Source organism: Eschrichtius robustus, chromosome 5 (assembly GCF_028021215.1).
Source record: "Eschrichtius robustus isolate mEscRob2 chromosome 5, mEscRob2.pri, whole genome shotgun sequence".
NCBI classification, from domain to species: Eukaryota; Metazoa; Chordata; class Mammalia; order Artiodactyla; family Eschrichtiidae; genus Eschrichtius; species Eschrichtius robustus.
This window is the reverse complement of record NC_090828.1, coordinates 33199962-33215205: the sequence shown is the minus strand read 5'-3', so window position 1 is coordinate 33215205 and position 15244 is coordinate 33199962. Positions and strand designations below refer to the sequence as shown.

Here is a 15244-nt window from a genome sequence, read left to right as displayed (position 1 = left end):
TCTGAGAACTTGGACTACCTCATTAACAAATATCAGTTGAACATGAACCATCATTGAGCCTCATCCTTATCAATGCAGAAAGGGGAGGCGATGAAGCTGAATCTGTGCTAATTCTGTGTTGGGACCTGCTGCCAAAACCTACAGAGACCCTACTCCTATGTGTTCTTCCCCAGCCAAGTTATTCTCGTAAAGCTTTATAGTGCCAGAGGAATCTACTGCAATTGTCCGATGTTAGTCTCAACAGAAGATCTATTAATAAAACAGTATTCAAGAAATCACACAGTCATACACAATCTTGAAGAGAAAGTACATGATGAAATCTATATATGTATATCTCTTCCTTACCCTGAAATGCTCCACCAGCATGCTAAAAGATCTGGTGATTCCAGGACAAAATGCAGTATGCACAAACTTGCCAATGTTTCTTTACCTTTCCATTTCTGTCACAGGACTCCCCTGCTCCAATGATTGCAATGGCTTTTTACTGCTTGGTACAATATTTAAGGTCCTTAGCAATCTGACTCGAATCTTCCTTTGCTCTTGTATCACTCTACTAGTCCCAATTACAAACTCTTCTGTCATGCAGACTGTTCTCACTCTTTAACCTTATTCCTTGACTCCAATTCCCTTTCTTCCCACATATTCAACATCTATAAACCTTTTACGTTTTACCTCAATTCCCATCTATGGAGTTGCCTTTACCAATCACTCTAATACACAGTTATTTTTCACTCCAAGAGAATTCAGAGTTATGTCTGTATCACTATCCTGAATTCAATTACACACTATTCTTGTCTCTTATTTTGTTACAAAAAGTTGTTTCTCCAACTATTGCCTTGGGAAAAGGACATAGTTTTACACATGGCAGGCACTCAAAAAATTATCATGCTATAATGGATTTCTTGCTTTAATGGGTCAATATATGAACTTTGATTGTAAAATTTTGAGACCAATTTACACAGCTACACAAGAAAACCATTCACTGAGCAAATATGTATTAAGTATGGACTGTATGCTAGACATTGTTTCTAGGCTAGGAGACACAGAAATAAACAGACAAATTCCTGTCCTTAAGGACAGCATATTCTAGTGGTGGTAAGAAAAACAACAGATAAAATATACAGAATGTTGAATACTGTTAAGTTCTATTGTTAAGTAGACAGACTTATGAGAAAGAAGGGTATTTCATTTTAGATATGGGGGTCAGGGAAGGACTCACTAAAAAGATGACACTTGACCACATACCTAAAGAAGATTGGGAGCCTACTATGCAGATATGCCTACTGTGAAGGAGATTAACATGGCTCAAGAGGAGATGAGATTAGAGAAGTAACAGAATCAGAGAGGTGGCCATGTCCAGTAGGGAACCGTAATTAAGGCAGGAGGAGATCCAAAGATTGAGTTCCAACCAGAAGAGGTCAAGAGAGGAGAGGGCCTCCCTGGTGGCACAGTGGTTAAGAATCCACCTGCCAATGCAGGGGACACGGGTTCGAGCTCTGGTCCAGGAAGATCCCACATGCCGCGGAGCAACTAAGCCCGTGCACCACAACTACTGAGCCTGTGTGCCACAACTACTGAAGCCCACGCACCTAGAGCCCGTGCTCCGCAACAAGAGAAGCCACCTCAATGAGAAGCCCATGCACCGCAATGAAGAGTAGCCCCTGCTCGCCGCAACTAGAGAAAGCCCGCGGGCAGCAACGAAGACCCAACACAGCAATAAATAAAATAAAATAATTTATTTAAAAATAAAATAGGGCTTCCCTGGTGGCACAGTGGTTGAGAATCTGCCTGCCAATACAGGGGACGCGGGTTCGAGCCCTGGTCTGGGAAGATCCCACATGCCACGGAGCAACTAAGCCCGTAAGCCACAACTGCTGAGCCTACGCGTCTGGAGCCTGTGCTCCACAATGGGAGAGGCCGCGACAGTGAGAGGCCCGCGCACCGCGATGAAGAGTGGCCCCCACTCGCCGCAACTGGAGAAAGCCCTCGCACAGAAACGAAGACCCAACACAGCCAAAATAAATAAATAAATAAATAAATAAAAAATAGAAGAGAGGAGATTCCAGCAGTGGCAGGACACCGAGAAGGAATGACCCTTAAAAAGAAATCCAGGGACATGTGGTACCTGGAAGCCAAGCGAAAAGAGTGTCTCAAGGAGGGGGCGGATAATCAACTGTGTTAAATAATGTGACACGGACCGAGAATTGGTCCCTGGATTTATTGCTTCATGACTATGACAAGAGCAATCTGGTGGAGTGGCGGAGGTGAAAACCTGACTGGGGTGAGTACGAGAAAAGTGGAAGGAAAGGAATGGACACTGTGCCTACAGATAATTATGTCGAAATTCCCTGTGAAAGGAGCAGAGGAATGGGATGGCAACTGCTAGAGCAAGTAGGGTTTGAGAAAGAGAGCTTTTAAATGATGGAAGCAAATCCACTTAAGACTCTGGGAAGGAAAACTAAACTCAGCAAAATGAATCTGTCAGAAGATTTGATGAACTGAGGACACTGGGGGATTTGAGAACAGGTCACTGTAAATACTCATTTTTGTCATTAGAAACTGTCCACAAAATAATTCAATAAACTACTATTTTTACATTAAATCTTTCATTTAAAAAAATGCAAATGAATATTTATTTTAAACGGGAATTGTCAGATAGATATCTATGATTTCATACCATTGAGTCTCAGCTGATATTTCTCAACTATCTTCAGAAGTTCAGTGCATGTCTCTTGAATGGAGTGAAAAACCTTTGAAATATAAATTTTATTAGGACAATGTAAAGAACCATAAACAAATATAAAATACTTAAAAAGCACTTCAAAAGCAAAACATTTTCTTATAAGTATGTTGTCTATTTTCCTTGACTGTGATATACTTCAGTTTTGGTTTTATTTCAGGTGTAGAAAAAGCACATTTAGATTTCCCCCATGAGGGTTGGAAAAAATGGTGATAAATACATGGGAGCTAATAAAAATTTATAACTGTGGAATTTGTCCTCCCCTCAGCTCCAAACTATCTAAATAGCAAAAAGGTAAATCTAATATAAACTACATCAAACATTGCTTACCACAGATGAAAAGAGTATAGATAGCCTTAGAAAACATTAACTAACTCAGAGTCTCACTTTTCTCCAATATTGGTCTAAGCAAAACAGGTCAGTGAGTTTACCATAAAAATTAAATAATGTGTTACAACATCAAAAATAAATTACTTTTGGATTATTTTTGTTTAGAATTTTCCATGAATATTAATCCCTTCATTATCACTGCTGCTAATAGCTAACAAAAAAATAAAATATCCAGTAGGCTTCCATTTCAAAGCAAGCAAGTGAAAATTTGAGATCAGGACACATACACGTGAGGTAACTCTTCACACATATCTATACATTTGGGTTTTCCCAGAGAAACAAGCCAGCATGGGTTTTAGGGTGCAGCCTAAAGAAGACTCACAAAGTCCTTCGCTGAAGAGTTGCTATGAGACTTTAGTTCAAAAAGACCTTGGCACTGTGGTATATATTAGGCCCTAATCCTTTGATTATCAAATGAACTTCCAATATCACCATTAAGCCTGAATGATCTATCTCTGATGTAGTTTTGCTGTTATTTTGACATTTGATCAGACCAAAGGAAGATTGATAGTAGACACTAAAATCTAAATGGAGGAGCAACCATCAATTTTCCACGTAAGTTTAAGTATGTTTGGATTACACTTGGTATATGGATTTGGCAATTTAAAAAGCTGTTTTAAATCCATATGGAAGGGGATTAGAAAAGAATACAAAAATGATAGTTCTGTTATGATGAAGTGATTATGATTTTTTTTCCCATGGGTCCTTGAAAGATTTACATACTATTGCTTTTTACTGTTATAATAAAAATATCTTTTTCAGTTTTAGTGAGGTATAATTTGACAAACAATACTGTAATATATTTAAAGTGTACAACATGATAATTTAAGTATGCATACTTGTATGTATACTTGAAATGAAACTATTTCTCATTCTTAAAAAAATTAGTACAATTGTGGGAGAAAGTTCTTGGTTGATTCCAAATATTTGTCTAATGGACAAGAATTACACTGAATATAAAATGTCACCCACACATTACCTAATGATGTGAAACAATACAAAAAAATATACATCTGTGGGAATATATGTAGCAACAGTGAAGAGTTCCCCTGGTGCTAAAACATATTACTTATAATAAAGTCCCTTCATTTTTTTTCCACATTTGTCACTGAATCCTAAGAAGAATACTTTTCAACACAAATCGTAAAAGTTTGTTAAATAGAAGTAATTTCTATTTCATATTTGTTAGGGCAATTACGAAAGTTTATTTTCTGTAGAATAAAATTACTTAGTAGATTAAGACCTATTTAATTAGACCTCTATTTAAAAATATTTAAGAATATTTACGAATCCCAACAGATTACTATATTCCAAGCATAACAGAACTCCTGCCTGGAAATGTTTGTAAAAGTTACATTAGTATATGTACATGGAATTAACAAATCTGCATTTAAAAATCTAGACTTTTTCATTAATGTACATGAGACCTTCCTTCTAATTAGCTTAATTACTTAAAAGCGTAAGACACATATATGTTTAAAGTTGTTTCCTGGTAATTAGTCCTTTTACTTAAAATGAAAAACAGAACCAAAAATGCATTATGACATACTTCAATTAACTCCACCCCTTAATAATAGAAACAAAAACTCCAACTTGTAAAATACTCACTCACTATTTGATTTCAGTTAATGTATTTCGGTGAGGTATAGACTTCAGATAAAATAGTACAAAGTATTATGACATGATACATAATGAGTATATGGTCCCAATTAGAAATATAATTAATTCATTAACACAGCATAAAAATTATAATACTTGTGCCAGAGAAATTACTTGGTTCATGATTTATCTAATTTATGAACACCAGTTCTGCCAATCCTCAATCTGTGAGAATTATGATCTCCTATCCAGAAGATCTGATTGACAAATGGATACAATTATTCTATTATCAAATTTTGCATTTATCCCGATAAGTTCTTCAGTATGAAAGCTTGTCATAGTCCTCCTAGTCGTCCTAGATAATAACAAGTTATATGCAGTACACAGAATCCTAAAATTTACCTCAAGTTTAGCATCCAGTTCAGCATCAGATGCCACTACGTGCTCATCCTCCTTTTTCCCGGTTGCTTTGATAAAGACCTGTTTGGTTTTCCAGTATTTCTTTTGCATTCTGCTGACTACTGACTGGTTATCTTCTGGTCTGGGTTGCCCAAAAAAATCCATGGAGTGACTACAAGAAATAACTAAAATTAAATTTCTTAAAAAATATTTTCAATAATAAATATCTATTTAGCCAATATTTAATCTAATTGAAAAACCAAAAAAGATACTAAATAGAATATTAATGTTGACAGCTAAACATGCTAATGTTTACTTTGTATGGTCTAAATTTATGTTTTAATTATAACTTACACAAGTAACAGGCAAAAAGATTAATGATACATTAATTAGGTGACAAAGTGATAAAACTGTTATGATTTTGCAGTAATGGCTGGAAATAATTTTATTTTGTTCGACCAATCTCTATTTGTAGACACTTATTGGTTTCTGATTTTTGCTTTTGTAATAATACTGAAAAATGAACTTGTACACACATCTTTGCATCCTGCTATCATTTCCTTAGGAAAATTTCCTACGGATTAACTGCTATGTCAGAAGAATACACATTTAATATACACCCTCAGATATGCAAAGATTCAGATATATACTCCTCTTTAAAAATCACTTAAAGAAATACTTTAGTATTCAATAAATTAACAAAAATAAAGATCTTAAGTATAAGGGAGATATGTTATAAAAGAAATAGAGATGAAAATTGTAACCTTTTGTAAACTTAAAAATTAATGTCTAAGTAATTGTTCTTAACATGGTTAACATGGCTACATTAAGGAAATACAAATGTGAAAAGTGTTCATTAATGAAATGTAAAAAAAAGAAATAATAATAATAGTTTTAAAAGCCCAGACTATTCCAATAAACGGTGGGAGGTAGGAACAAAGAGAGGTTCTAAAATCTGTGACTCATTTCCAGGGGAATCAATAGATAACCAATGTATTCTTAATGTTGGTAAAGAAATAGAAGTTCACTTTCTTTTTATTTTGAAATTACTAATCAAATAAAAATAGGATGTCTAATTTCTAAGTTATTAGGAGCAAAACAAGAGAACGAGAAAAACTAGCAAAAGCAAAAGAAGACTGGAAAAACAGGAGTAAGGCAACATAACAAACAGTATAAACTAAGATGACAGAATAAGAACAGTTATATTAGTATAATAAATGCAAACTTCCTCTTAAATACAAAGAATCTCAAATCATAAAAAATAAAACAGTATATCCAATTATATGCTATTTGGGATCCACTTAAAACAAAACGATAAAGAATTATGGGTTAGGATATACCAGGTAGGGACTTCCCTGGTGGCTCAGTGGTTAAGAATATGCCTGCCAATGCAGGGGACATGGGTTCGATCCCTGGTCCAGGAAGATCCCACATGCCATGGAGCAACTAAGCCCGTGTGCCACAACTACTGAGCCTGTGCTCTAGAACCCGCTAGCCACAACTACTGAAGCCCGCGCACCTAGAACCCGTGCTCTGCAACAAGAGAAGCCACTGCAATGAGAAGCCTGTGCACTACAACGAAGAGTAGCCCTAGCTCGCTGCAACTAGAGAAAGCCCGCATGCAGCAACAAAGACCCAGTGCAGCCAAAAATAAATAAATAAAATAAATTTATATAAAAAGAGATATACCAGGTAAATATAGTAGAAAGAAAATGAAAGCAGGGATAGCCACATTAATATCAAACAAAGTAGGTTTAAATAAAAAGCATTATACAGAACAAAGACAAAATGTAAAGTCCCCAGGTGGCCACTCTTCCAGATATTTGCTGGATATTCTCCTTTGGATATCCTCCTGGATTCCTGGACAGTATAGATTAATCATCATTTAACTGCAGAACCTCTCATGTGCTATGCTGGTAACTTGGTTGGACATAATTTGGGATAGAAGATAGTACAGGGGGGTAATGGATTTGATGTAAGCATTATACCGTCTGACACAAAGTCTTGCGGGAAAACTTGCAGTTTATCTTTCCCCTCCAATTTCTGTCTGCTTTTGGTTGCTTTTGATGGTTTTCAATTAGTTTTCCCCTCCAGATTGTTATCAGTATGAGGGTCAGTCCAACTGTATGACAAACTGCTGCTCTCTTCTACTAAGCTGACGTAGGCTTAGGCCCAATCAGTTAAGAGAACAAACTTCTTGTGAGTATCAGAAGAGAACATCTCTTCCCTACCTCAACTCACTTGCTGACGTAGCTTGAACAGTATATTCCTGGCCTCTCTCCACTCCCTCACTAGCTCCTTCATAGGCAAGGAAGAGTAACTTATCTGATTGGATTTGAGAGCAATAAACTTAGCCCTCCCTTTCCTCTCTGAAATCGATCCTGCCTGCAGAGAGCACACATTCCCTGGCAAGGGGAGGACAGTGACTGGCTGGGTAAATCTGCAAAAGGTGAGATTAGCACATTTGCATTTTTTGGTGGCGGGCACTGCTAAATCTGCTTGCCACTGGGGGTAGGTTGAGTAGAAGGCCAAGTCTTACTGGCTTGACATCAGACGACAGAGCTCAAGGCTGGAGAACTACCAGAAATTTAGGAAGAATATCATGGAAGGGAGGGAGCCAAAGAGGAGATGATCTCTGAAATCTGTACACAAACAGCTCCCAAGACCTGTGCTGTTCACTAAACTAATCATGAGGTGAAGGAGGGGACCCTAGGGGTCCTTGCAGAAAATCAGCAGCTAGAAACTGAAGTAAAGGTTTCAACTGCTACCACTACAGCAGAGGCAGAGTCTGGAATTTGAATTCAGTCAAGTTAACTGCCTTCTAGAATAAAAATTATTTTTCAGAGAAGCAAAACAGATTTCAGAGTCTCTAAAATCCATCATTTAAAAAGTCAAGTATCCAACCAAAAAACACTAGACATGCAAAGAAATAGGAAAATGTGACCCATACTCCATGAAAAAAAGTCAATAAAATAGATTCCAATAATTTCTCAGATATTACAATGATCAGACAAGCACTTTAGACCAGCTATTATAAACATGTAAAAGACTTAAAGTAGGATATGTGCACAATAAATGAATAGACAGAAAATATCAAAAGAAAACAAGTGAAAGTTTCAAGTTGCAAAGTTCAATAAATGCAATTAAAAACTGACTAGATACTCTTAAGAATAAACTGAAGATGGGAGATATAAGAAGTGAAGTTGAAGACGAATCAAATAAAAATTACCGAATCTGAAGAACAGAGAAGAAAAAAGACCCCGAAGGAGAGGAGGCATAGAAGGGGAATGAAAAATATCTGAATAAAACATCCTAAATTTTGTAAATGACATTAACTTACAGACTAATAAACACAAGGAAAACCACAAATAGGCACATCATAGACCAACTGCTTCAGTTCAAAGATAAAGAGAAAATCTATCTTGAAAGCAGAGAAAAATGGTATATTACACAAATGGGAACAAAAATATAAATAAGATGCAAGCTCTCAACAAAAACAACAAAAGCCAGACTACAATGGAAAGACATATTTAAGGTGTTGATTGAAAGAAAGAAAAACTATCAACTCATAATTCTCTACAGAAACTGTCCTTTAAAACTGAAATCAAAATAAAGCCATTTTCAGATAAAAAACTGAGAAAATTCATGGCCAGGGGACTTATAGAAATGCTAACAAATTGTATAGGCTGAAGGGAAATTACAACAGTAATTTATCTATAGGAAAGAATGAAGATGACTGGAACTGGTAAATGTCTGGGTAAACATAAGACATTTTTCTTCCTTAATTTCTTCAAAAGTTATATATAGTTTAACATATGCAGACAACAATAAAATGATAGCTCAATCATCCCAATATTCTCTCATTTCTGTGTCATTTATACCTTCACCTACTCCCTACCACCTTACTCCATAATCATTATCATCATCATCGTTATTATATGGTTCTTTTTGATAATATTTATATACATTGAAATGTACAATTTTGAGCTCTATACTTTTGACAAATAGGTATTATGGTATAGAACATTTCCAACTCCCCAGAAAGTTCTCTTGTATCCCTTTCCAGCCAATGCCTAGCCTACCATAAATAATAAATGTTTTGATTTTTTTTCACCTTAGTTTTTCCTTTCCTAGTTTGTTCTTTTTTATCGCCGAACAGTAATCCATTGTATGAGTGTTAACAGTATGCTTTAACTATTGTAAATAAATCTGCTATGAATATGCCTATACAAGTCTTTTGTGGACAAATGTCTTCACTTCTCTTCGATAAAACCTAGAAATGGATTCTTCTCTATCAAAGGATTGGTGTACACTTTATAAAAAATTGCTGTTTTACATTCCCATTAGCAATGTATGAGAGTTATAATTGTTCCACAACCTCAATAACACTTAATGTTGGCAGACTTTTTAGTTTTATCCATTCTAGTTGTGCAGTGGTATTTCCTTACAGCTTTAATGTGTATTTTCCTGACAACTGATAATGAACACTTTTTCACGTGCCAACTGGCCTTTTGTATATCCTCCATTGTTGTGTAAGTCTTTTGCCCACTTTTAAATTGGGTTGTCTTTTTTTTTAGTATTGAGCTGTAGAGTTCTGGAATTTAGATTGGGATGGCACTGAATCTACAGATCAATCTGTGAAGGACTGGCATCTTAATAATATTGAGTCTTCCACTTCTTGAACATAGTATGTATCTCCATTTATTTAGGTCTTACCCTAAATAAATCCTGTCAATCCTAAATAATCCAGTGGGTAGAAATTCTCTCAGTTTTGTTATCTATGACACTCTATTTTGCCTTCATTCATAAATGATAGTTTAATTGTATATAAAAGTATAGATTGGCAACAATTTTCCTTTTTTTAAAGGTATCATTATTGGTCCATGCAAAACTCATTCTTTTGTTTGTTCATTTACTTGTACATTCATTCCTTTTTAACCTCTTCCTCATATCCATCTCTCATCACAATCATTCTAATGTGTTTGATGTGTACCTTTTTATTTGAATGTGTTCTTGTAAAATGTGTTGTTATGTACATATGCTAATCTACACAAATGATACTGTGCTGTAGATTTCATTTCTGATTTTTTGTTGTTTTTTTTCACTCAGTATTTATTTACTTATTTATTTATCTGGCTGTGCCGGGTCTTAGTTGCAGCACGCAGGATCTTCGTTGGAGCATGTGGGATCTAGTTCCCGACCAGGGAGCGAACCTGGGCCCCCTGCATTGGGAGCTCAGAGTCTTAACCACTGGGCCACCAGGGAAGTCCCCAGTCCTTTGTTTTTAAGTTCTATGTATGTTGCTATGTATGTGTCTGTTTTGTTGTTTCCATTATATAACATTCCTTAGTGTTCCTTAACTCTTTGAGGATAGAAGCCCTAATACTTTAGGTTGTCTATTGCAGTCAATGAGAAGTCTGGGCTCCTACTGTCCCTCTTTTTTCTCTTTGAATCTTTTAGAAAAGAGTTTTTATCTGTGATGTCCTGAGGTTCTCTAAGATGTATTTAAGTAGAGTGTATTTTCATTATGGAGGTTCATGTCTTCCTTCAGTTCTAGAAAATTCCAAGCTGTAATCCCTTCAAATATTCCTTTTCAGCCATAATTTCTTCTTTTTATCTGAATCTTCTATTGGCTGTTATTCTTTGTATGTCTTAATGGCTCATTTTTATATCTGTTTGTCTGTCCTATATTTTGGGTAAGTTCTTCAGTACAATCTTCCAATTTATGAACTCTCTTTTCAACTCTGTTCAGTCTGGAGTTCATCATACCTATTGAGGTTTCTTTTTTTTTTAATCCAGTGACTCTTTCTTTCTTTCTTTTTTAATTTTCAAGTTTCCTAATTGGTTCTTCTTAATATTCTCCTAATTTCTTATCCTTTTTAATGACATCATTCCATAATTTTTCTCTTTGGCACCCTAAATATATAGAATCCTTAGACTTTTTAACTGGAGTAAATTCATTTTCCAAATATTGATTTTGCTGGTTGAATTCTGTAAGCTTATTTTGAGTATAAAATCTTTACTTTTCCTTCTTCCTCTCTCTGGTTATTCCTCCTTATCTAGTGATTATAGATCACTAGATCTATAATCTAGTTGCCTCCACTTCACCTTCAGGGTTGCTACTTTCACAGTGTCATATACTGATATTTTAGGGACCCTGATATAGTGGTATCTGAAATACTACTGATCTATTCAGGGTGTTGAAGGAGCATTGCATGTGAAACACTTTTAATTTCTACCAACCTGCAGAACCTGAACTCCCGGAAGCCAGGACCTACTTCTATACTGAGAGCTCAAGATGTCTGTTTCAGTCCACTCACCTCTTTGTCTTTCTATTTTGTTTCTAGTCCATGTTTATCTTATTATCTAGCCAAGATAAACTTTCTGGGGTTTGTTTTTTTTATGATTACTATGAATTTGGAGCAGAACTTACCATGCCATCTTAACTAGAAATCTCCTTTCTTCTTTTTTTTTTTTTTTTGCCGTGTCGCACGGCATGCAGGATCTTAGTTCCCCGACCAGGGATTGAAACTGTGCCCCCTGTAGTGGGAGCACAGAGTCTTAACCACTGGACTGCCAGGGAAGTCCATAATCTCCTTTATTTCTAGAAAGAGTACAATATTTTTTTTACTTGAACACTGTCACCACATGGAACACTTTACTCATTTTTGCATTATATAATATTTAAATTTGTATTTGTAGCTATCTCTTGGATATGGAATACAAATATTAAAATATAACAAATCAATATTCTCTTTAGAGGTAGTTCTATACTCACTTTACTTATAACATCTCGTTACTATGACATCACTGAGAAACAAGCAAAACAGACTGACGGTAATGTGCAAACTGAAGCACTGAAATCCCCTTGAGAAAAATAATGTGAAGACTTTTGACTAAATACAACATCACCGTTTGATGTAATTAAGAAAATACACTAGACAAGGTTGCTGTTTAATATTAATGTAGTATTCCTGATTACTCTGGCTCCCAAGCTATGAATTTTCTTTCTTTTTTTTTTTAAAGGAACATTTATTTATTTATTTATTGGCTGCGTTGGGTTTTCGTTGCTGCGCGTGGGCTTTCTCTAGTTGCAGCGAGCGGGGGCTACTCTTTGTTGCAGTGTGCGGGCTTCTCATTGTGGTGGCTTCTCTTGTTGTGGAGCACTGGCTCTAGGCACGCGGGCTTCAGTAGTTGTGGCTTGCGGGCTCCAGTAGTTGTGGCTTGCGGGCTCTAGAGCGCTGGCTCAGTAGCTGTGGTGTACGGGCTTAGCTGCTCCGCAGCATGTGGGATCTTCCTGGACCAGGGATCAAACCCGTGTCCCCTGTGTTGGCAGGCGGATTCTTATCTCTACAGCCTAATAGGTAACGTGGAGCCAGTGAAGGTTTTTGAGCAGCAGAAAGACTAAACAGAGAGTTTAGAAAATCTTTCCATATTCCAGATACAATCTAATAGGAGTCTGGACCAAGGACATTAGCATAAGAACATATTTGAAGGAAGAATCTATAGAACTTGTTAATAATGATTCAAGTTTTGCCCCTGAAAAATAAGGGCAATTAGGAGAAGCTATCTAAGTGGGAACACTATGCATTTGATGTGTGAAATTTTGAATTTGAAATGATAAGGGACATCTGACTTTACAGAAATATCTAACAACCAATTAAAACTGTAGTAGCAAAGGTTGTTTCAAGCGTGGATCTCCAGTCATACTGCCTAGGTTTGAAGTCAACAACTCCACTATTTACTAGCCATGGGACATTGTGCAAGTTACATTAATCTTTCTGACCCTTAGTTTTCTCATCGGTAAAATAGGAATAATGAAGTAAATAGATTGCTATAAGAATCAAAAGAGAAAATACATGTAGAGCACTTAGAACAGAAATTGTTGGCAGTTAAGAAGCATATTATTTTATACTTTTTCATTTTAATTTTTAGATTGGAAATGGTGATTTGGGAGCTAACTATATTAAGATAGTTAGGCAGTGAGAACACAGGAGAACTTCAAGAAAGAAAGCAGAAAGGTGGTAAAATTTGGAGGTTTGAGTAAGGTGAATCAAATTTGCACTAGGTTCTTAGTATTGTGCTATGGATTAACCATAATAAGAATAATAGGTTAGGGCTTCCCTGGTGGCACAGTGGTTAAGAATCTGCCTGCCAATGCAGTGCATGCGGGTTCGAGCCCTGGTCTGGGAAGATCACACATGCCGCAGAGCAACTGGGCCCGTTCGCCACAACTGCTGAGCCTGCGCTCTAGAGCCCGCGAGCCACAACTACTGAGCCCGCATGCCACAACTACTGAAGCCCACGTGCCTAGAGCCTGTGCTCCGCAACAAGAAGACACCGCCAAGGAGAAGCCCACGCACCGCAATGAAGAGTAGCCCCCGCTCGCAGCAACCGTAGAGGGCCCGCGCACAGCAATGAAGACCCAACGCAGCCAAAAATAAATAAATAAATAAATAAATTTATTTAAAAAATTAAAAAGAATAATAGGTTAATGAGAAATATGTTCTATATATAATAGATACTTAAATCCCATAGTTGAAAGAAACTGAAAAGAACCTTAGAGGTTACCTAGTTCAACTTTCTATTTCTTTTATCTAGTTCAAAAGGGATGGAGACTTCCATAAAATGAGAGACCAATAACAGAATTTCAAAAATCTTAATCATAACTGAGAGAATATAAAACAATTACACGGAGAAAATTTATTCGATATAGAGTTAGAGTGAAAAGCTTATATTAACTCCATCACCCAACAAGACTGCTATAAAGGGATTAAAGTGTCATTTATCCTCATTTGCCATAAAATCATTCACCAGAGCAATAGCAATAAAGACTGTGTGCTGATTAAACAGTTTTTATAAGTAAAATAGCTTTTTGTCTTTGATTGACCAATATGAAACTGCCAACATTAGATCATTTTTGACCTACAAAATCAGCAATTTCATACGGTTCAACCTAAAAAAAGGAACTCAAACAACTCACCTCAGAAGAAAGTGCTTTGTGGGCAAATGATGTGCCTAAGCAAGATCACATCTCCACTGTATTTCAGGGATCTAGGCTGATGGGCAAACACTATGGTCCTCCGGCAAATTAGTCCTTAGCTGCCTTCTTGCTACAGCAGCGGAGGTGAGTAGATCCAGCAGACTGCATGGCCTACACAGCCAAAATTATTGACTATCATGGTCTTTTACAGAAAAAGTTTACAGACCTCTGATCTAGATCATGGTTCTCAAAGCCTAGTCTGAAGAGTCATAAGTCTCTTTCAGCTAATGTTTATTCTTTGTTCATATGTATACACATATATATACTATATTATCATATATGTAATTTTTAAAAAATAAATTTATTTATTTAATCTATCTATTTTTGGCTGTGTTGGGTTTTTGTTGCTGCGCGCAGGCTTTCTCTAGTTGCGGCGAGTGGAGGCTACTCTTTGTTGTGGTGTGTGGGCTTCTCATTGCGGTGGCTTCTCTTGTTGCGGAGCACGGGCTCTAGGCGCACGGGCTTCATTAGTTGTGGCACACAGGCTCAGTAGTTGCAGCACACAGGCTCTAGAGTGCAGGCTCAGTAGTTGTGGCGCACGGGCCTAGTTGCTCTACGGCACGTGGGATCTTCCCCGACCAGGGCTCGAACCCGTGTCCCCTGAATTGGCAGGCGGATTCTTAACCACTGCGCCACCAGGGAAGCCCCATATATGTAATTTTTAAAGGTACTGCCTGACTAATCTTTCATCAATTGTCCATTAATTCAGGAATAGTTTTTGGCTCTGGCAAATCAATGAGTAGTTTATGTTACAGGGTCATTTGTATGTCCCCTTGTACAGATGGAGACAAACTGAAGCCTATTGGAATTATTTGGGGCTACTGATATGAAAGACAAACTTTTAAGTCACAGATTGAGAATCTGCCCCTCGAACTTTCCTAAAGGATATATTTTATAAAGTACCAGCTGTAATATTAGACTAGAATTGCATCAGGTTATAAATACAAATCCTTTCAGATAGGTGAGCTTAACTGTTGTTTAGCCAAATGTGGGTTTGGTTACTGAGAGACTAGAACAGGACTAGGGCAGTTGAAATTTACAAATACTCTGAGACAATAGAAGTAGGCAGAACT

The 15244-nt window shown here is 36.7% G+C and overlaps 1 protein-coding gene across 1 annotated transcript in view; it reads right to left on the bottom strand.

The window, feature by feature from the left end:
• ICA1L (islet cell autoantigen 1 like) overlaps positions 1-15244 on the bottom strand; it is a 68153-nt gene that overhangs the window by 34525 nt on the left and 18384 nt on the right. The window contains exons 2-3 of the mRNA XM_068543822.1: positions 5132-5300; positions 2678-2750 (exon numbers count right to left, since the gene is read on the bottom strand). Coding sequence (XP_068399923.1) covers positions 2678-2750; positions 5132-5293 — 235 coding nt within the window. The 5' untranslated portion in view covers positions 5294-5300. The remainder of the gene's footprint in view (positions 1-2677; positions 2751-5131; positions 5301-15244) is intronic.